This window comes from Cetorhinus maximus, chromosome 10 (genome assembly GCF_964194155.1).
Source record: "Cetorhinus maximus chromosome 10, sCetMax3.hap1.1, whole genome shotgun sequence".
Lineage (NCBI taxonomy): Eukaryota > Metazoa > Chordata > Chondrichthyes > Lamniformes > Cetorhinidae > Cetorhinus > Cetorhinus maximus.
The window spans coordinates 100,147,161-100,165,630 of record NC_135888.1 but is presented as its reverse complement, the minus strand read 5'-3'; the positions used below and the strand labels follow the sequence as shown (position 1 = coordinate 100,165,630).

Here is an 18,470-nt window from a genome sequence, read left to right as displayed (position 1 = left end):
TGATGTGGTGTATATAGGCTTTCAAAAGGCATTTGATACAGTGCCAAACAACAGACTTGAGCAAAATTCTAGGTCATGGAATAAAAGGGAAAGTAGGCACTTGGATAAGAAATTGGCTGAGCAACAGGAAACAGAGGGCAGCATTTCCCCCCCGTCGGATGGGTTGTGCGGGAGCAGACGCAAGCGGTTGGGTTCCCGATCGGTGCGCCACCATTTTATGTGGGCGGGCCAATTAAGGCCCGCCCAGTGTGACGTCCGCCTGGAAGTGCTATGCGCTCCCTGTGCAGGTGGCCGAGGAGGTGATGGTGATTCCCTGAGCCAAGAGTGCGCTCTTTCATGCATGCGAAAGAGCGCACAGATCCTCCTGAGGCAAAGTGCTGCCTCAGGGAGATCAGTATTACTTTTAAAAATCTAATTAAAGATGGAAAAAAAATTAAGGACATGTCCCCTCATGTCTCATCTTGTATGACAGTTTCACATGTCCATTACTTTTATTAAAAAATTTTTGCAAAATTTTAAATCTTACATGAAACCTCATCCCGCCCGTGGATGTGGTTTCATGCATTATCTGAAGGCCACCTGGCCTTGTCTGCCCACCAACTTTAAGGTTGGACGGGCAGGCCCATTAAGTTCATTAATTAGTTTTTTAATGGCCATAATAGGCCGCTGACAGTTCAGCGAGAGCGCAGCCAACTTGGCTGTGCACCCGCCGAACTGAAAATCTAAATGGTGCGTGGTGACGTCGGGACGGACATCCAGCATCATTTTACGTGTGGGAGAGCAGGCCCCGCCCCGCTCGCTGACCGGAAAATGCTGCCCAGAGAGCAGTGATAAATGGTTGTTTTTCAGACTGGAGGAAGGTTTGTGGTGGAGTTCCCCAGGGTCAATGTTGGGACCCTTGCTCTTCCTGATATATATTAATGACCTAGACTGTGGTGTTCAGGGCATGATTTCAAAATTTGCAGATGACACGAAGATTGGAAATGTTGTCAACTGTGAGGGGATAGTCTTGAACTTCAAAAGGACATAGACATGTTGGTGGATTGGGCAGACAAGTGGCAGATGAAGTTCAATGCAGAGAAGTGTGAGGTGATTCATTTTGGCAGAAAGAAATATGGTGACACAGTATAAAATAAAGGGAGCACCTCTAAAGGAGGTGCAGGAACAGAGGGACCTCCGTATATACGTTCATAGGTCATTGAAGATGGCAGGGCATGTTGAGAAAGCAGTTAATAAACCATATAGTATCTTAGACTTTATTAATAGTGCAAGAGTAAGGAGGTCATGTTGAACTTGCATAAGACAACGGTTAGGCCTCATCTGGAGTACTGTGTCCAGTTCTGGGTGCCACGCTTGAGAAAGGATGTGAAGGCTTTGGACAGAGTGCAGAGGATATTCACAAGAATGATTCCAGCGATAAAGCACTACAGTTATGAAAATAGGTTGGAGAGGTTCGGACCCTTTTCCTTGTAGAAAAGAAGGCTGAGAGGAAGCTTGTTACAGGTATTCAAGATCCTTAGGGGTATGGACAGGGTAAATAGAAACATAGAAAATAGTAGGCCATTCAGCCCTTCGAGCCTGCTCCACCATTCATTATGATCATAGCTGATCATCCAGCTTAATAGCCTGCTCCCGCTTTCTCCCCATATCCTTTGATCCCTTTCGCCCCAAGAGCTATATCCAACTCCTTCTTGAAAACGTACAATGTTTTGGCCTAAACTACTTTCTGTGGTAGCAAATTCCACAGACTCACCACTCTCTGGGTGAAGAAATTTCTCCTCACCTTAGTATAAATAGTGAGAAACTGTTCCCACTCAAGAGAACAAGAAGAACTAGAGGGCACAGATTCAAAATAATTGGCAAAAGGAGTAAATGTGATGTGAGGAAAAATGTTTCCACCAAGAGGGTGATTGGAGTCTGGAACAAGCTACCTGGAAAAGGTGGTGGAGGCAGGTTCAATCAAGGTATTCAAAAGAGAATTGGATTGCTTCCTGAAGAGAGAGAATGTGCAAGGTCACAGGGTTAAGGCAGGGGAATGGGACTAGGTGAAATGCTCTTTCAGGGAGTCAGTGCAGACTAGATGGGCCAAATGGCCTCCTTCTGCACTGTAAAGATACTGTGATACTGTAAACCTTAGCTCCTATAATTGATTTGATGGTCAACCATCAAATCAATTATGTACATCATTAGGATTGTACATCATTGTTCCTTATGTACATCATTAGGATTGATTATACATTGTTATTTTTAAATCATAACAAGTCTAAATTGGTCTTTATCTGCACTTGAACTATCGCTACTAAACTACCTTACAGTAGAAATCTAATTTTATGGCCTGAATTTTCATGAGTTGCAACCCCAGCACTTACACAGGAATTATCCTTGCCTGCGTTTCAGTATGGATTCCGCCAGAAAATGTAAGATTTGCCAGTGGGCACCACTAAGGCCACAACTCCTACCTGCCCCAAGCTGCTAGAAAATCTGGCCTGGGGGTGCCTGGTCTAGGGAAAGGATTATGCTAACATAAATTATTCCCTGTTCAATCTTTGTGTGGATCCGGTTCATGCCAGCTGGAGATCCAATCGGCCAATTTTTCTTTTCCTCAGAAGGTTGGCACCTCTCCTCATTCAGAGTACAAACCTTGCGTTCAATCTTTGTAAGGCGAAGAATATGGAAGGTTCCAGAAAAGCAAGTCCCATTCTTAGCCCCAACCTCAAACCCAAACCCCCTTGTAAGAGATGGGAGTAGATTCTGTCCTGTATTAGAAGTATGCAAACCCAAATATGCCCTTAAGTGAAGTAGAGCCATTATTTTTGTTTTATGATTGGGGGAATTGCAGCACTTCCAGTCACCTATCACCTTTAATGTAGAACATGTCCAAGGCACTTCAAAGAGAGAACACAGAATAATTAGGAGAAATGACTGACAACATGGTACCATAGGGAAATTTGGATGATATTTTTAAAGGCAAAAAGAGTAAGAATGTGGAGATGTAGGACGAGAATGCCAGAAAATAATTCTGGAACCACCAAAAGCCTTGCCACCAATGGTGTGATTGCACAGGAGAGCAGAAGAGTATTAACTATGGTATGAGATGTAGAGTTGAAGGAACTTACACAAGTAGAGTTAGGTGAGGCCAGAGAGGGATTAATAACTGAGGGTGATGATTATGAATTTGATGCATAGTGGGAAACAGATCTATGAACATTAGGAATGAAGGGGGTTAGGAGTAGAGCTTTAAACAGATTGGTGTTTGTGTATGTGGGGCATAGTATGCAAGCCAGCAAAGTGAAGTTGAGCTGAGGCAACAAAATTTGCAACAGTGGTGGTGAGCGAAGAGTCTCAGGAGAAATACTGCAGATGAAGGCAGTTTCAATAATGGATGAGGTGTGGGAGTTTGAAACTTAGCTCAAAATCACAAAATGAAAATCCACAAGCAGCTGGGATGAAACATGTCAGGATAGACCACAAGAGGAGATTCAATAGAAAAGGTTGGACTAGTTGACTATATTAAATATCAAAAGGTCAAGCAACGATGGTGCACCACATTTACGATAACAAAGGATGTTGTTGGTGACTTTGAACAGATTTGTCTCACTTTGTGGCAGGTGAAAGGCGAGACTGGAAGGATTTGAACAGAAAAAATTGGGTGAGGTGAACATAAAATTTGATAGCAATAATTCATTCAAGGACCTAAAGTAGTCAGAGATGGAATAACAGTTGGAAAGAAACATGGGCTTGACTTTTTAAAGAGGTGGAGGATGATGGCAGCAGATTTGATGGGGATGGGAATGGTGCCAAATTCTTTTAAATAAAGGTTCTTCTGCAATATTGTGAAATATTTTCTAATTTAAAACAAAATTCTGTTCTTGGGTCATATTTTGAAAATGAAAATCTAAATCCACACCTCACCACTACAAACACAAATATTTCAAACGATGGGCACTTTGTGAAATTTCAGTGACAGTCACAGAAATACAAAATACACCTAACATACCATTTAAGAAGTATTTACATCACATAATGTCATACATGCAGTTTAGTGCCATGAGCACAATTCAGACACTGATCTTTCACTGAACCAGCAATCTGGTTATTTTACTATTGGTCCCTATATCAATTTTCAATCTTGGAACAGATCATTAAATACCTACTCATTCTTGCAAGTCACTTACTCTCTGAAAACTGTAAAAAGTGCCCCTCAAATTATATACTGAAACCATCTCTAACCTTCATCTATTACGCCATAGTTTTCCACTGAACATTTTCAACCTTCATATTAATGCTACTAAATATAATCTTCATACTGACGTATTCTAAAACAAGTTCAATACATGCAATCTTTTACTAGCAAAAGGCAGAAAATGCTAAAGTTGCAAATATATTGCATTTTGTGAGTTTATATCTCCTCTGATTCTTTTCATAGTTGCTTTCATTAACAATAATGTGGCACAATGTTCTCCACACAGGAGAATTTTGATATTGCTTGTTAAGGAGCTGTATCCTTCATCATCTCACAGCAATTTAGAAAGTATCAGCTGAAAATGAACTGCAAACAAGTGAGGTCATCTGAACGAAGTTTGATCCATTTTGCAAAATAAAATGGTACTGCCCTACTTTAATACTGAGTAAAACAGATCAAATTTATACTAACAAAACATTGAGATATGTACGCCAGAGATGTTTACTAATAAAAGAGATCTCCAAGAACAATGATATAGCATGCCAACAACAGTTCTTAGTGCAGAAAATGTATGGAACTTTGAATCAAATGATGCCCAAATGGAACTATCACCCTACATGGTACTAGTAAAATCCAGTGTTATTTGACCGTAACCAAATATTAACATTGATTGGAAATGTTTGGTTATATTATCCTATATGTCAAAAATAACAGTGAGAAAACACAAACCGTAATGGGTGCTTGGAAGATGACTTTCAATACTTCAGGCCATTATTCCAGAGCTGCAACCCTTAAAAGCAATTACACTGTAGAGCATAACATATGTTTGCAAAAACATGCTGTTACAATTACTGATTCTACAGTATAACATGGAAATATTGTAGAGGAAGTTACAAAAATAACAAGGCCAATCATATTAAAGTTTCAACACCAAAAATAATCACATAAAAATGTTTCCCCTATAACCCTTTTAGAAAGAGAAAGAAGTTTAAGATTATCCCTTCATATTTGAAATAAGTGATAAAATGAATGTATGTATTTGGTACATGAAATACAAATCGAGGTCATGAGAAACATTAACATTCTGTTTGTACGAGTGTATAGTTAACACTGCTACTTTTTCAGTTGAACTCCAGGAGAAAAGTTTAGAATATTTTATCTGTTAAAAGATGGTAGCCAAATAATGGTTCCTGATGTTGAAGTTTAAGAGCATCAATTTAGGAAACAGTTCAGCTGTTGATTAGATTTCTTGATTTCCTGGTTATAGTAATTTGGTGTAAAACTGTTATATTTTTATGTTGTTGGATTTGTGAATTTATTTGTCCTTTTTCACTTCCTTGTCCATCTTCACCTTATCACTGTACATCTGGAACTGAGAGTCCGTTCCAAAAATCTTGTCCCACCATGTGAAGGTCGAAGAGTAGTTTCCAACAAAGTTCATGTGATGAAAGTCATGGAAACGGGAACCACCATAAAATGGAATCAAGTGTAGAAGATTTAGAGGAACATCATAACCACTAAGAAAATAGAATTAAAAAATAATTAGCAAGTGAGGAACTTCACTCATACATTTACATGTGCATTTCTATAGATACGCTGCAGGAACTCACCAAGGCTCCTTAGGCAGCACCTTCCAAATTCACGACTGCTACCATCTAGAAGGACAAGGGTAGCAGATAGATGGGAAACCACCACTTGGAAGTTCCCCTCCAAGCCACTCACCATCCTGACTTGGAAATATATCGCCATTCCTTCACTGGCGCTGGGTCAAACTCCTGGAACTCCCTTCCTAACAGCACTGTGGGTGTACCTACACCACATGGGCTGCAGCAGTTCAAGAAGGCATCTCACCACCACCTTCTCAAGGGCAACTGGGGATGGGCAATAACTGCTGGCCTAGCCAGCAATGTCTGCATCCCATCAATGAATAAAAAAAATTCACACATTATGAAATACAGGGTGGATTACTGCATGGGGTGGGGGGGGGGGGGGGTGAATGGCATTCCCCCCACTGTAACTACAATGACGTGGAGCATTGCGGGGCAGACTAATGAGGTTAGAGTAGGACTTCCACTAGTCCTGTCCTCTGCAGCTGCCAGCCAATCCAAATGACCGGTGGTTCCATGAGTCCCAGCAGCACCAGGAAGGTGTCATTGGCAGCTGCTGGGCCTGCTGCTGAAGAGCAGTGCACAAGGCCTAGGATCTTCAGAGCAGCTATGTCTAGGGTCTGGGAGGGTGTGGGTGCATCAGGGAGAGGGGGAGAGGGGCAGTGGGGTGGGAGGGGCAAGGAAGTGGGGTGGGGAGTTCAGTTTAAGGGTGAGCCGCCCCACAATCAGCAAAGAGCAGACCCCAAAGAACGACTCCTCTGCTTTTTTTTGATGACAAGCCTAATTGACCTTTTATTGTTCATTTAAATTTGGTGGGCAGGCTGCCAATTTCGGTGCCCACCCAGCCCACATATTACGGGGGTGAGCTCATAGGTGGGCAGGAAACACACCCACTAGGGGCACATAAAATTCATTCCATTGTCTTTACCGTAATATTGCTTCTTTGTTTTTAAGATGTTATTTTTCTGTATTATGTGGTCTAATTTATAGAATCACTGAATCCTGGGTGTGGGTGTGGGCGATTTGCCCATCATGTCTGTGCTAGCTCCCCTGCTACAGCTATTGGCAACGACCTGGCAGAGTGAGTCGCCTGCCCAGTTTTCAAGCTACTGAAATCAACTGAATGAAACTCAGGGATGTTCTATGAATAAAGGGTGACGTGTACTGCCAGCTTACCACCCAGGCAGTGAAGAGGAAAATTAACCCCAACAACCATATTCTCATTTCCTGGTTCTTTCCCCATAGCCTTTAATATATTTCTTCTTCAATTATTAATTCTCCTTTAAAAACTGCTGTGATTACTTCAGTAAACACTTGCAGTAAAACATTCCATACAGTTCATTGCAACTCGGTTCACTTAGCAAGAAGAGGATGGTAGTGGCCCTAAAATTAGAGTGCTGCACTTACTGGCCCATTCTCACCCTGATCCACCCGCCATCAAGTTTCCCCAGGACTTGACACATCACAAAGGCTTCGCACCCGGAAGTCTTCATGGACAGGAAAGGCTGCCAATCCATCTACGTTCACCTGATAAGTGATCCTGCCACTGATACGTGCAGGTCTATGCTGGGTTCCCTGGCAGCTGTCGCAAAGTGTTTACATTGCGCCAATCCACCATAATCACTACTTGACCCAGCAAGAGCAACAAGAGCAGGCAGAGCTATCCGTGAACAGTTGATTGTCCAATACTTCAGCTAATTTGCTACTTTCCCTCACCCTAGCATTAATACTCTTCAAAATCACCTGCTACCAGTCTTTCCATCTTGTAATAAAGGACCTTTGACCAATTTTCATGTACATGACATCTGACATAGCAGGTGCTGAGCTGGCAATAGAACCACACTGTAAACAAATTTGCAGAGTCAAAAGCATCAATTTATTTTTAACGTCTAACATCAACCTTCTAGGATCTCGGACCTGAGAGGGGCCCAGTTTGCTTTCTGCTATCACTGTAGGCAGCTCTTGGGGCAAAAGGGATCAAAGGATATGGAGAAAAAGCGGGAGCAGGATATTGAGTTGGATGATCAGCCATGATCATAATGAATGGCGGAGCAGGCTCGAAGAGCCTACTCCTGCTCCTATTTTCTATGTTTCTGTTAGCAAGGAACCAAATGTACTGTCATCCTGAGGGGGCATGTGCTACTCATGTTGCACATAGCCTCTCCTATGAGCTGCAGCTATTCACTCCCACAGATTTTCTAGAGAGCAAACTATATGAGATTAATATGACGAGGCTCCCATCTCTCCATATCGTCCAGTCTTTTGAAGGTGGTGGAAACCGGGGCCTAATTGAAGCTCAAATTGGTGCCAATCAAAGCTGAAAGAGTTTTAGACACAGACTCCCAGTGTGAGGGCCTGGCTGCAGCAGCCATGGAGGTAACCACACTCTCCAAACTAAGCTGCAGAGCTTGAGTTCCCATTTTCCCAGACATAATGCGACAGCGGCTGGGCAGGCTTTGTATTATACTGTATAATGACATAAGTGCAGGAAGCGTTGGGGCACCAGGTATTTTCAACACCGGCAACATTATCAGGAACATGAGTTCAGTGCAGGAAGTGCTTCAGTATCTTGACTCAGACAATAAAGTCCTTCCAATCTCCATTCTATGCATTACAACCTGCGTATAGCACTCCTCACTCCTCCTGGTCCCCATGCACCCCAAATCACTCTCCAGCAATTATAAGGGACATTGTAGAAACTCTGTTCATTCCAGTCACCTACTCACCTGTTGCTGCTGTTCTTACAGACATTCAGAGTTTTGTTTTCACCTGGTGGCAACTGCTAAGCATTTCACTCCTTTTACAACTACAGAGGAGCCTTTGGCTGAATCTTACAGAATTATAAAAATTGACGGGCATTTCCGGGTCTCAACCCTGCCTGTGTCAGCAGTCTTTCCACTTAGACGATCTTGTACCAGTGTACCAATAAGGTGCGATAGGTGGTACACAGACAAGGGAAGGCCAGCTGGCAGTTCCACTCAAGACAGGTGAGCACTGCCCAGGCAGGGGGAGAGCGAGAGGTTGCTTCACAACAGAATCTAAATGGCACATGAGAAAGGAAGACCTGGGGCTGTCAGGGGCATCAGCCTGGAGCGGAATCACCTCCACATGAATGCATTCAGCCGCAGGTGTATCACATACAGCCTTTTTGATCCTTTACATCGGCATATTCGATAGGCGATGATGGCGCTACAAAGTCCCACCATGAAGCCATCTCCAAAGTGTTGTCGGGCTCTGGACACGTACGAAGCTGGCAAACTTGCCTCCCTCTCCAAAAATAGTCACTAATTGAGACTTTAAGAATCTTAATTGCCTGCCTGCCTCTGGTGAATGGGTTCCTGATTCTACTGACAGCTCGCCCCTGGGAAAGTCGCTTGGAGGAGAGAGCAGGTGGGGGAGCTCTCCTGCTGGGCTTTTCCCTTCTTTTCTCTTTTTCCCCACCTCAGAGCTCAACTCCAACTGACTGGGAGAATTCTGGCCTCTTTCTTACAAATAATTGGATAGCTTGGGTGGAAAATTGAAAATAAAATCTTACTGACACAGGCCTGGGAGAGGGTGCTCTTTTGGGCTTAGAGTTAAAACAAAGACCCTTAGAAGTCTGCAGTATCTTAAAGACAAAAATCTTTAGTAAGCCCAACCATATTGTTACATAAAAATGTAGATCCTGTGACTACTCTGTTTAGAGATTAAGGACATTGCAGTGTCATAATTTAGAGCAGCAGCAAACAGGGTAAGCCCATCCAGATGAAATGCCCCATGCTATGATCTGGCCAACATCACTGTCATTTGAAATGGGGTGTCCACACTGCCATGAAGTTATGTCAGCAAAATGGCAGCCACTAGGTTACAATGTCCAAGTGCTGAACCCCACACCCCCCACTTAGCTTCATGAACACACACAGTTCCCAAAATCTATTTTAGAAAGGAATGAACGGGTTGGTATTCTCAAAAACAATCTATAATGCACATATTGAGGCAAGCTTCTTTCAAACTGTGAAAAAGGTCTTGGTCAGAAAATTGTACGAGTTGGTTTAAAGTTTCACTGGATTTTATAGTTTCACTGGATTTAATGTTTAAATAATTTAATATAGCTACTTTATATTATGGAAGAGCGTATTATGAATCTGACAATATATATTTAATTAGAACTTTCAACATACAATTTATAAATATCTCCTTTTTATTTCACTCATAAATTTAAAAATCTTATAGTTCTGGACTACTCATTTTCTGCCCTACTTTCTTTTGCTCTTTACATTATTTACAAAGTACTTCAATTATATGTAGTGGATGTTCAGGTACTTAGAACAATTATTCACATTTAGACTGCATAAAGATAGATTTTGAGAGGTCACAAATTAATTAATCACCTGTTAAGATGTATATTGTTTTATTGTTTAGTTGTGTGGTTGCACTGGTGATGTATTGTGGAGTCAAAATGAACTAGGAAAATTAGTGAAATTAAAAATACATTATGTAGATAATAATCAATTGTCTTTTCCCACTGGCTACTGCCTTTGGGATGCCACAATTCCCTCATTCAGTTCCCCGAACTCCAAAAGTGAAATGATAAGTTTACTTCTATATTTGTGCAGTTTTAATTTGAATTCCAGAAGATGAGCATCATTTGAGTTGATTCCATTCCCTTAGCCTGGTCCTAGAGTCATAGGCCCACTGAAGCCTGTTTATCTGTTGCCAGAATGCGACTGAACTCAACATAAAAGCGACTAAAGTTCACTTCTCAATCTTGATGCTGTAATATTCTATGCGACTGTTCACTAACATAATGATTCAACTAAATTCCATCCATAAAGGAACAAGCACATGGACCAAATAGTTGTGTCTTAAAATGTGTCATTCAAATCTGTGGAACCAAGCAGTCTTCAATAGCCTGACTTTTGGACGGTGATCCAATACAGTATCAGTGAAATCTATTTTTTTACGTGGGTTTACATTTATCAGTGAAAAAGTAATGACAAAGAGACTCCTTTTTTCTGTAACTTCTGTCTAATTCATCCTCAAACTCTAAACAAATAGGTTTTATGGTGCTACTTGAATGCCATCTTTACCTGTGTACATCTATTGTTTCCAGGAGACGAAAGGTCACCCAAGCCCACAGGAGGATTACGTGATTACAGAAGATCATGATGCCAATGAAAAAACCCATTCCGAGGATGAGTGTCTCTGCAGGGTGGGCATATTCAGCTTGCATGCCAAACGGTGCCTGGATAACACAGAAATTTGAAGAAAATTAAAACTGAGTGGCACATGCATAAGAAAACATTCACTGAAAGTAAACACTGAAAGAATGATGTAAAATTATAAAAATAAGGGTCAGTGAAAGTACAATGTAAAACATTTACAGTACTATTAATAACAAGAATTTATATGAAGCTTTTGAAAGCAGAATTCAGAGGTTTGGTAGAAACAGTTGCTAGAGACAGCAACTATTCAATAAATGAACTAACTCCAGACTTAACGGTTTTGTTGGTCAGATCACAAAAGAAACATTTTGTATTTTCACTAGGTCTCAATTCCTGCAGCAAAAAGAGTACAAGCAAATATACATAGTTTTCAATTTCCTTTCATGTATATCAATACAAGAACAACTCTAATTTATATAATAGTCTAGAAAATGAGACCTAGAATCAGGGTCTGGTCCGAATGCAGCAAATACTTCACATGCTGAAAGAGACCAGTCATAGGACCACAGGAAGCTGTTCCACTAGGGCTGTTAATATATTATTGTCATGCTGCAGGACCAAAGACAAAATGCTGATGTAGGTCATTGTGAATAGGGGCGACTGATGAATGGAGTTTTGAGCAATATGCAATATTGAAGTCAATGGGAAGGTAGATGGGTGGGTTGGAGAATGGGCAGTTGGGCAATTCACAACAGCCAAGTTTTCTCAACGTGCCAAAATGAAAAGGACCTCTACCAGTATCTGTGAAATGGGTGACTCACCGTAAATTCATGATGAACTTTATGAATATATTTGTAGATTCTCTTGTGATGCAACAGTCTGTGTAGAAAGTAGTGCCAAGTGTCCTCAACAATAGCACAGCCCAGACATTGCATTGCAATGATCTGCCTGTATCGGAAAGAATAATATAGCAGTACTTAGGATCATTACATCAGTAAAGAATACTCTATTGGACTTGAACTTGAAGAATTCCATGTTTAAACCACAGGAATAATTTTCTGACTTTGCACAGCTCTCAAGAGCCTTGACCATCAGCAATGCACATCAGGAATTCAGGTGCATACTGCTCATGAATTTCCAACTTAACGGTCAGGAAATTAGGCATAACCCCATGCCTGAAGTTCTGATCTGTAATGCCAGGAGGTGAACCTTCCCACCAGCGGCAGAGTCAGAAAATTACCTCTCACTATTTTGCCTGTTATTCCAGTGAAATTCAAATGTTTAACTTCATTTTCTGTCACATAATCAGGATTATTTTCTATTAACAAATAACATTAAAAACATGTACTTATATTCTGGCTTCAAAACAGTAAGCTGTCTCTCGGCACTGCATGAGGAGTTGATCAGATAACAAGCCAAAACTGGGAAGTTAGGGAAGATGGCCAAAGTGACGGTTGAAGCATTAGGTTTTAATGAAGCTTCTGAAGGTGGGGATGAAGATGTTGAAACATAAGAGCGTTTCAGAAGAGCATCCAGTGTGGAAAACTACAATGGTTGGAGACTCAGAATGGTAGAAGGTGCAAGCTAAGCACAGGGTTGAAGGAGGTTCAAAGTGAGGTTGTGAATGAACACTGTGGAGCAGGGGAGCCAGTGAAGATTGGTGAGGGCTGGGGTGATAGGTGCCACATCACTGAGCAACAGCAATATCCCAGATAGAGTACTGTAATAATCTTCCTATACCAGATTCAAATTAATAATGCATGAATATTCAGGACTTAGTGTGGGATAAGATGCAGGCAATTGAACTCAGTATGAGTTACAGTTTGTATTGGGTGCAGCTTAGGAGGCTGGCTAAGGTTGGAAAATTCAAGCCTTGAGGTGAAAAACCATGAACAAAGGCTTTATGGGTAGTGGGGTGAGGCAAGGACATCTTACCATCGTGGCATACTCTCCCAGTTATACGGAATGTTGAAGAATTCAGTGAAGTAGTAAGTACCACAGATCAGTGGCAGCTGGATGCAGAAGTGGTTGAACAAGAGCACTTTGAAGCACTTCCATTGTTTCTCAATACTTTCAGGCCTGTCCTACATTCAAAAAGGATGATGGTAAAAGAACTCTCATTGTATGAACAACTTACTTTAGAAAAGCAAATACAGGAAACAAGAACCATTTTAAACATATTTTCTCTTTTTTTTAAATACACACATAGCCTTGAATATGAGTCACAATCCCAGCAGTTATTATGGAATTCTACCCAGTATCCTAAATTCAGACTCTGCTGAAATTTGCACAGTGGGAGTGCTCTCCATTTGCACATACCCCATGATGTTGCAGGCATTGGTGCCTCCCCACCACGTCTGGGATGGCAGTGTATAGGCCTCAATCTCCCAAACTCTCGGTACAGGAATTACCCTCCACTCAATCCATGCCCTTTGGTGTTGTTTATGGGCAGAGGTGCCACCCCTTATGAGGCCACTCAGGCACTCTAAGAAACCATGAAGACTTGGCACTTGAAGATCTCTGTCTTTTCCTGGTTCATTCTGCTGGACTCCCAGGGAAGTTCAAGGTTAGGTTTTGTTTAAACAGCAACTGATGGTAACATCATTGAGGGAGCTGACTTGGACAAGTTATGTAGGGCAAACAATGTCTGGAAGTTTAATGTCAATTACATGACCACAAACCATATGGTCTAATTCAGATCCCTCATTTTGTTCCATTCATTTGTTTTTATTATTCATTCACAGGATGTGCGGTAGGTGTGATCCACCTTCTTGAATACAACTGAGTGGCTTGCTAGGTCATTTCAGAGGGCAGTTAAGAGTGAAACACATTGCAGTGGGTCTGGAGTCATGAGTAGTAAGACCCAGTAAGGATGACAGATTTCTTTCCCTAACGGACATTCATGAACCAGGTAGGTTTTTGCAACAATCCGATAGCTCCATGGTCACCATTACAGATACTGGCTTTTTAATGTAGAATTTATATTCCCGAGTTGCAGTGGTGGAATTTGAAATCATGTCTCTGGACCATTAGTTCAGGTCAATAGAGTACTAGTCCAGTAGCATAACTACTATGCTACTATACAGTTTTAAAAAATTGTTCTCCAATCATTGGAATTAACATTCTCTATTTAAATCAAAAATAAACAAATGTTAAAATTAATCTAAAAGTTTAAGCATGCTGCTGTGAAGGAAACTGTTGGAAGAACAGAAAGGAAGGGTGTTGTTCTGCAATAATTGTCCCTACTCCTCATGCAGAGTGACCATTACTGCAGTACAACTTTCCACATAAAAGGCAATCAAATTCAAGTCCACTTCAAACTTAACTTTACAAATGGCCATGAGTTTAATACTGTTTAGATTAACACTGTTTATGTTAATCTAAATTAACATCTCCAATTCTAAATGTTAGCTTTACTCGTACTTGTGGCAAACAATAACTACAAAAAGTGATCTACCCAGTTTTAAACTTTTACCTAAAAACACGTGTCAAAATATTTCTTGCAATTAATTTCCTACTGAACTAAATTTACATTGCAATGAAGTGTTACAGTCACACTTGTACATTTACTGTGACCAACTTTGCCCAATATTTTTAGTGATAACCAGCACTTCCTATGGTATAGCTGACAAAGGTGGATGATAGGATTCATAAGAAATACAGTAATTTAACCAGGACAACACTCTGGCAGTGGTTCTTAAGGTATATGATTACTGCTTGCAATTTACATTAATGCCATGGGCATTATAGTCAACCAAGCCCAGGCCAAGAGCTTTTTAGCAGGGACTATAGGTACAATCCCTGGTAGGAGGGTCATACCCGCCCATATTTTTTGGCATAAATTACATGCTTGCCCCACCTCACAACTCCTTACTTGACAGACGGTGTGGCTTGGACACAAATATTTATTAAAATGTTCTATCAGGAAACAGAAGTACTAGTAAAAGAGAGGTATTTTCTCCCCCAAAGTTTTGGAACACAGCTAGGTGAGTACACATTCTCTGCCATGTTTGTAATAATTATATTTCACAACGTTGAAAATGTATTCAGCGTTATACCGAAACAATTTCTTAGAGATTCCAGATGCCTGTTACAATTTTTCTACACATTCCATATTTGCCCAATGATCGTCAATTTGTTACAACTTAACTTGTATCAATAATATAAAAGCACCAAGAGGCGGAATGGAACATTACATATACTCGAAATTCTTGAAGTTTTTTTTTTAAGACAGATTGTTCACTTACATGATATTCTACAAACATATTAACCTAACCCCAGCAGAAAGCATTAGCTATTTTCCATTTAAACTCTTAGGAATATTGGATGGAATGAGTGCCCATTTGAGATACATACTTTCGAGAATTCAAAAGATACCGAGTCCCACAGTAAATAATACACATCCTTCGCCCCCTATTAATAACTACTCACTTTAAACAATTCTTACCTTTTGTATCTTATACTTCTGCATGGCTGGAATAAACTGAAAAATAAAACCCGGTAAACAGAACAAGAAATAAACACCTTCGTGAACAAGGAGAGAACCCCAGGTAGCTATTTGAAATTTGGTAAAATTGTCCAGCATGTAGTTCCATGCATTTTTGAAAGGCTCTTGCAAGGGATTTTGCGGGAGTAAAGAATCCATGTAATCAATGGCTAGAATTGCCGAAGTAATAATGCTGCTGTTTCCATCCATTCTCCAGGCCGATCATTTGATACTCAAAGAAAGTAGCCTGGTGCAACCTGAAAACGCTTGACCGGGGAGGTACCATCTCCTTACCCCAATACCAGCTCACTGTCTGATTGACAAGCGAATAAGCCAATTGAGCACCGGAGTCTCCCTGAGCGTCGGGCCGGCCCTGTTGTCGCAGCCAATCGCCGTCCGAAGAGGAGGCGGATCCTAGATTGCCATGGTTTAAAAAAAACTCGACTCATTCGGATCGGCGGCCCCTGATTGGACGATCCGGTGGACTGATGTTGCGCTGTTCGGGCAATCCAATATGGGGAGAATACGTCACAGCAACCAGACTGATAACACTGGGAGCCGGAAAAAGTGCAGCAAGGCTGGGTTATTATCGCTAACACCGGTTTCGCTTACCCATTTGTATCATTCCTTTCTGGCATAACCAAGCTCAAAACTCGGTGGAGTCAGTTTCCAAGCCTGAGCCCTTGTTTTGCTCCCCATTTGGTGGCAAATCCTCATTCAAAATTTTTGACCATAGATTCGTGAACCTTTCATCTATCTTTTGTGTTCCAGACATTCTAGCATTATTTGAATCCCAAATGGTTTGTTGTCTCTCTGATGCCAGGTGAAGACAATAACAGAGCAAGTGGACAATCAGAAGCTATGGTCCATGTAAGGATCAATGTCATAGGAAAGAGGTCTTGCAGAGGCTGCATAAGGATTTAAATTAAGACTGAAGAGCAAGACCTTAAGGATGATCTCAGAATTACTCCTCTGTATCACATGCTGTGCAGGTTAGGCAATGGCAGGTTAAATTTATTAATCGATGCCCTCAAAGAGTGCAGAGGGTTTCAGGTTCTTAGGACATTGAGGCCCTTTCAGGGAAATTTAAGGCTGATGTAGGTTATCTACAAAATGGGAGTGTGCTTGATATTTTGCAGCAGGAGATAGATCTCGAGGTTTTGAGGGACAAATTGTTAATTATATCCACACAAAGCTCCCAGGCTATTGAAAAAAAGGAAACAGAATTTTGGGATGCATTGCTGAGAGGTCAATTTTAAATATATTTGACTTTGGTAAGACCAGATCTAGATTACTGCATGCTTTGTTGGTCTCCCGGTTTCAAGAGAATGTTCAATTATTGGAGGAGTTACATTGAAAGGCCCAAAACATAAGGGAATGTCATATGAGAAAGATTGGCTACCCTGGCTCCTCTTGAAAAAAGACTGAAAGGAGTTATGACTGAAGTATGTAGAACTATTATAGATTTAGACAAATTGAATCCAAGCATTTCTGCTGCATACAGAATACACAAGTACAACAGAATAAAATAGACAAATATAACCATTTTTTACTAAAGGCGTGCAAGTACATGAAAAGGATTATTTACATGGTTAATGGGACAAAAAAAACTTTAATGGTTTTTACGAGGGATACAGATAAGGTCTTATCAACAGATAAGATTTAAGATCCTTTGAAGTACACCAAGGGAATACTGTGGATAGGTGGACGAAAGGTCTTCTGCATGAAACCCCATTACGTTGGTATTTTAGTTTGATGCTTATAACCAACAAGAATGTATTCATATGGTGCTTTTAACGTGATAAAACATCCCAAGGTGCTTCACAGGAGCGTTAGGAAATTCAGAAGAAACTTCTTTATCCAAAGAGTGGTGATAATGTGGAACTCATTACCACAGGCAGTGGTTGAAGCTAATAATAAAGATGCATTTAAGTATAGGCTGGACAAGCATATGAGTGAGAAGGCAACAGAGATTAGATTAAGATGAGGAAAGATGGGAGGAGGCTCGAGTGGAGCATAAACGCCAGCATGGGCTAGTTGGGCTGTGTGTGCTGTATATGCTATCAATCCTGTGTTATAAAAGTAAATTTGGCACGTGTGCCATATTTGGACAGATGGCCAAAATATTGGCAAAAGTAGTAGGTTTTAAGAAAAGTCTTGAAGGAAAAGAGGCAGAGAGATTTAGGGAGGGATTTCAGAGTTTAGGGCCTAGACAGCTGAAGGCACAGCTGCCAGTGATGGAGCAATTAAAATTGTGGATGCTCAAGAGGCCAGATGAACACAGATATCTCATAGGGTTGTGAGGTTGGAGGAGATTAAAGAGAGAAGGAGATAAGTATATAAATATCAAAAACATTGGCTGGCTTTAGGAAAGGCACTAGGTATCTTGCTGTTTTGGCAAGGTGCCATTTTCATAAGATCATAAGAAATAGGTACAGGAGTAAGCCATTCAATCCACTGAGCCTGCTCCTGGCTGATCTGATTGGGGCCTTAACTTCACTTTGCTACCTGGCCCCCATAACCCTTGATGATCAAAAATTTGTCTAGCTCAGCCTTGAATATATTCAATGACCCAGCCTCCACTGCTCTCTATGGAAGAGAATTCCAAAAGCTAACAACCCTCAAAGAGAAGAAATTTCTCCACATCGCCATCTTAAATGGGAGACCCTTTATTTTTAAACTGTGCCCCCTAGTTCTAGTTTCTCCCACAAGGTGAAACATCCTCTCAGTATCTACCTTGTCAAGCTCCCTCAGAATTTTAAGTTTCAATATGATCACCTCTCATTCTTTGAAACTCCAATGAGTATAGTTCCAGCCTTTCCTCATAAGACAACCCCTTCATCCCAGGAAACAGACTAGCGAACCTTCTCTGAATTGCTTCCAATGTAAGTATATTCTTTAAGTACAGAGACCAAAACTGTAGAGTCTGTACACCAAAACTAGGTGTACCAACATGCTGTAGTTATAGCAAGACTCCTCTATTTTTATATTCCATTCCTCTTGCAATAAAGGCTAACATTCCATTTACCTTCTTAATTACTTGCTGTACC

The 18,470-nt window shown here is 40.9% G+C and overlaps 1 protein-coding gene across 1 annotated transcript; it reads right to left on the bottom strand.

Annotated features, from left to right (window-relative positions):
- Positions 1-4,936: 4,936 nt before the first annotated feature.
- LOC144685873 (methylsterol monooxygenase 1-like) lies at positions 4,937-15,770 on the bottom strand. Its single transcript, XM_078550869.1, has 5 exons — positions 15,382-15,770; positions 12,870-13,018; positions 11,756-11,882; positions 10,860-11,014; positions 4,937-5,700 (listed from the first exon to the last, which is right to left on the bottom strand). Exons 1-5 carry the CDS (start codon positions 15,628-15,630, stop codon positions 5,499-5,501), a joined length of 882 nt encoding a protein of 293 aa, XP_078406995.1. The 5' UTR covers positions 15,631-15,770; the 3' UTR covers positions 4,937-5,498.
- Between the last annotated feature and the right edge of the window lie 2,700 nt (positions 15,771-18,470).

Bases quoted from the DNA above. Each gene is read 5' to 3' on its own strand.
- LOC144685873 (XM_078550869.1), bottom strand. From the start codon at position 15,630: ATGGATGGAAACAGCAGCATTATTACTTCGGCAATTCTAGCCATTGAT. The intron at 11,883-12,869 runs GTAAGATGTCCT...TTTCCGATACAG, and splicing joins TGGGAGAGTATGCCACGATG to GCAGATCATTGCAATGCAAT. The intron at 11,015-11,755 runs GTGAGTCACCCA...TGTGTTATCCAG, and splicing joins AAGTTCATCATGAATTTACG to GCACCGTTTGGCATGCAAGC.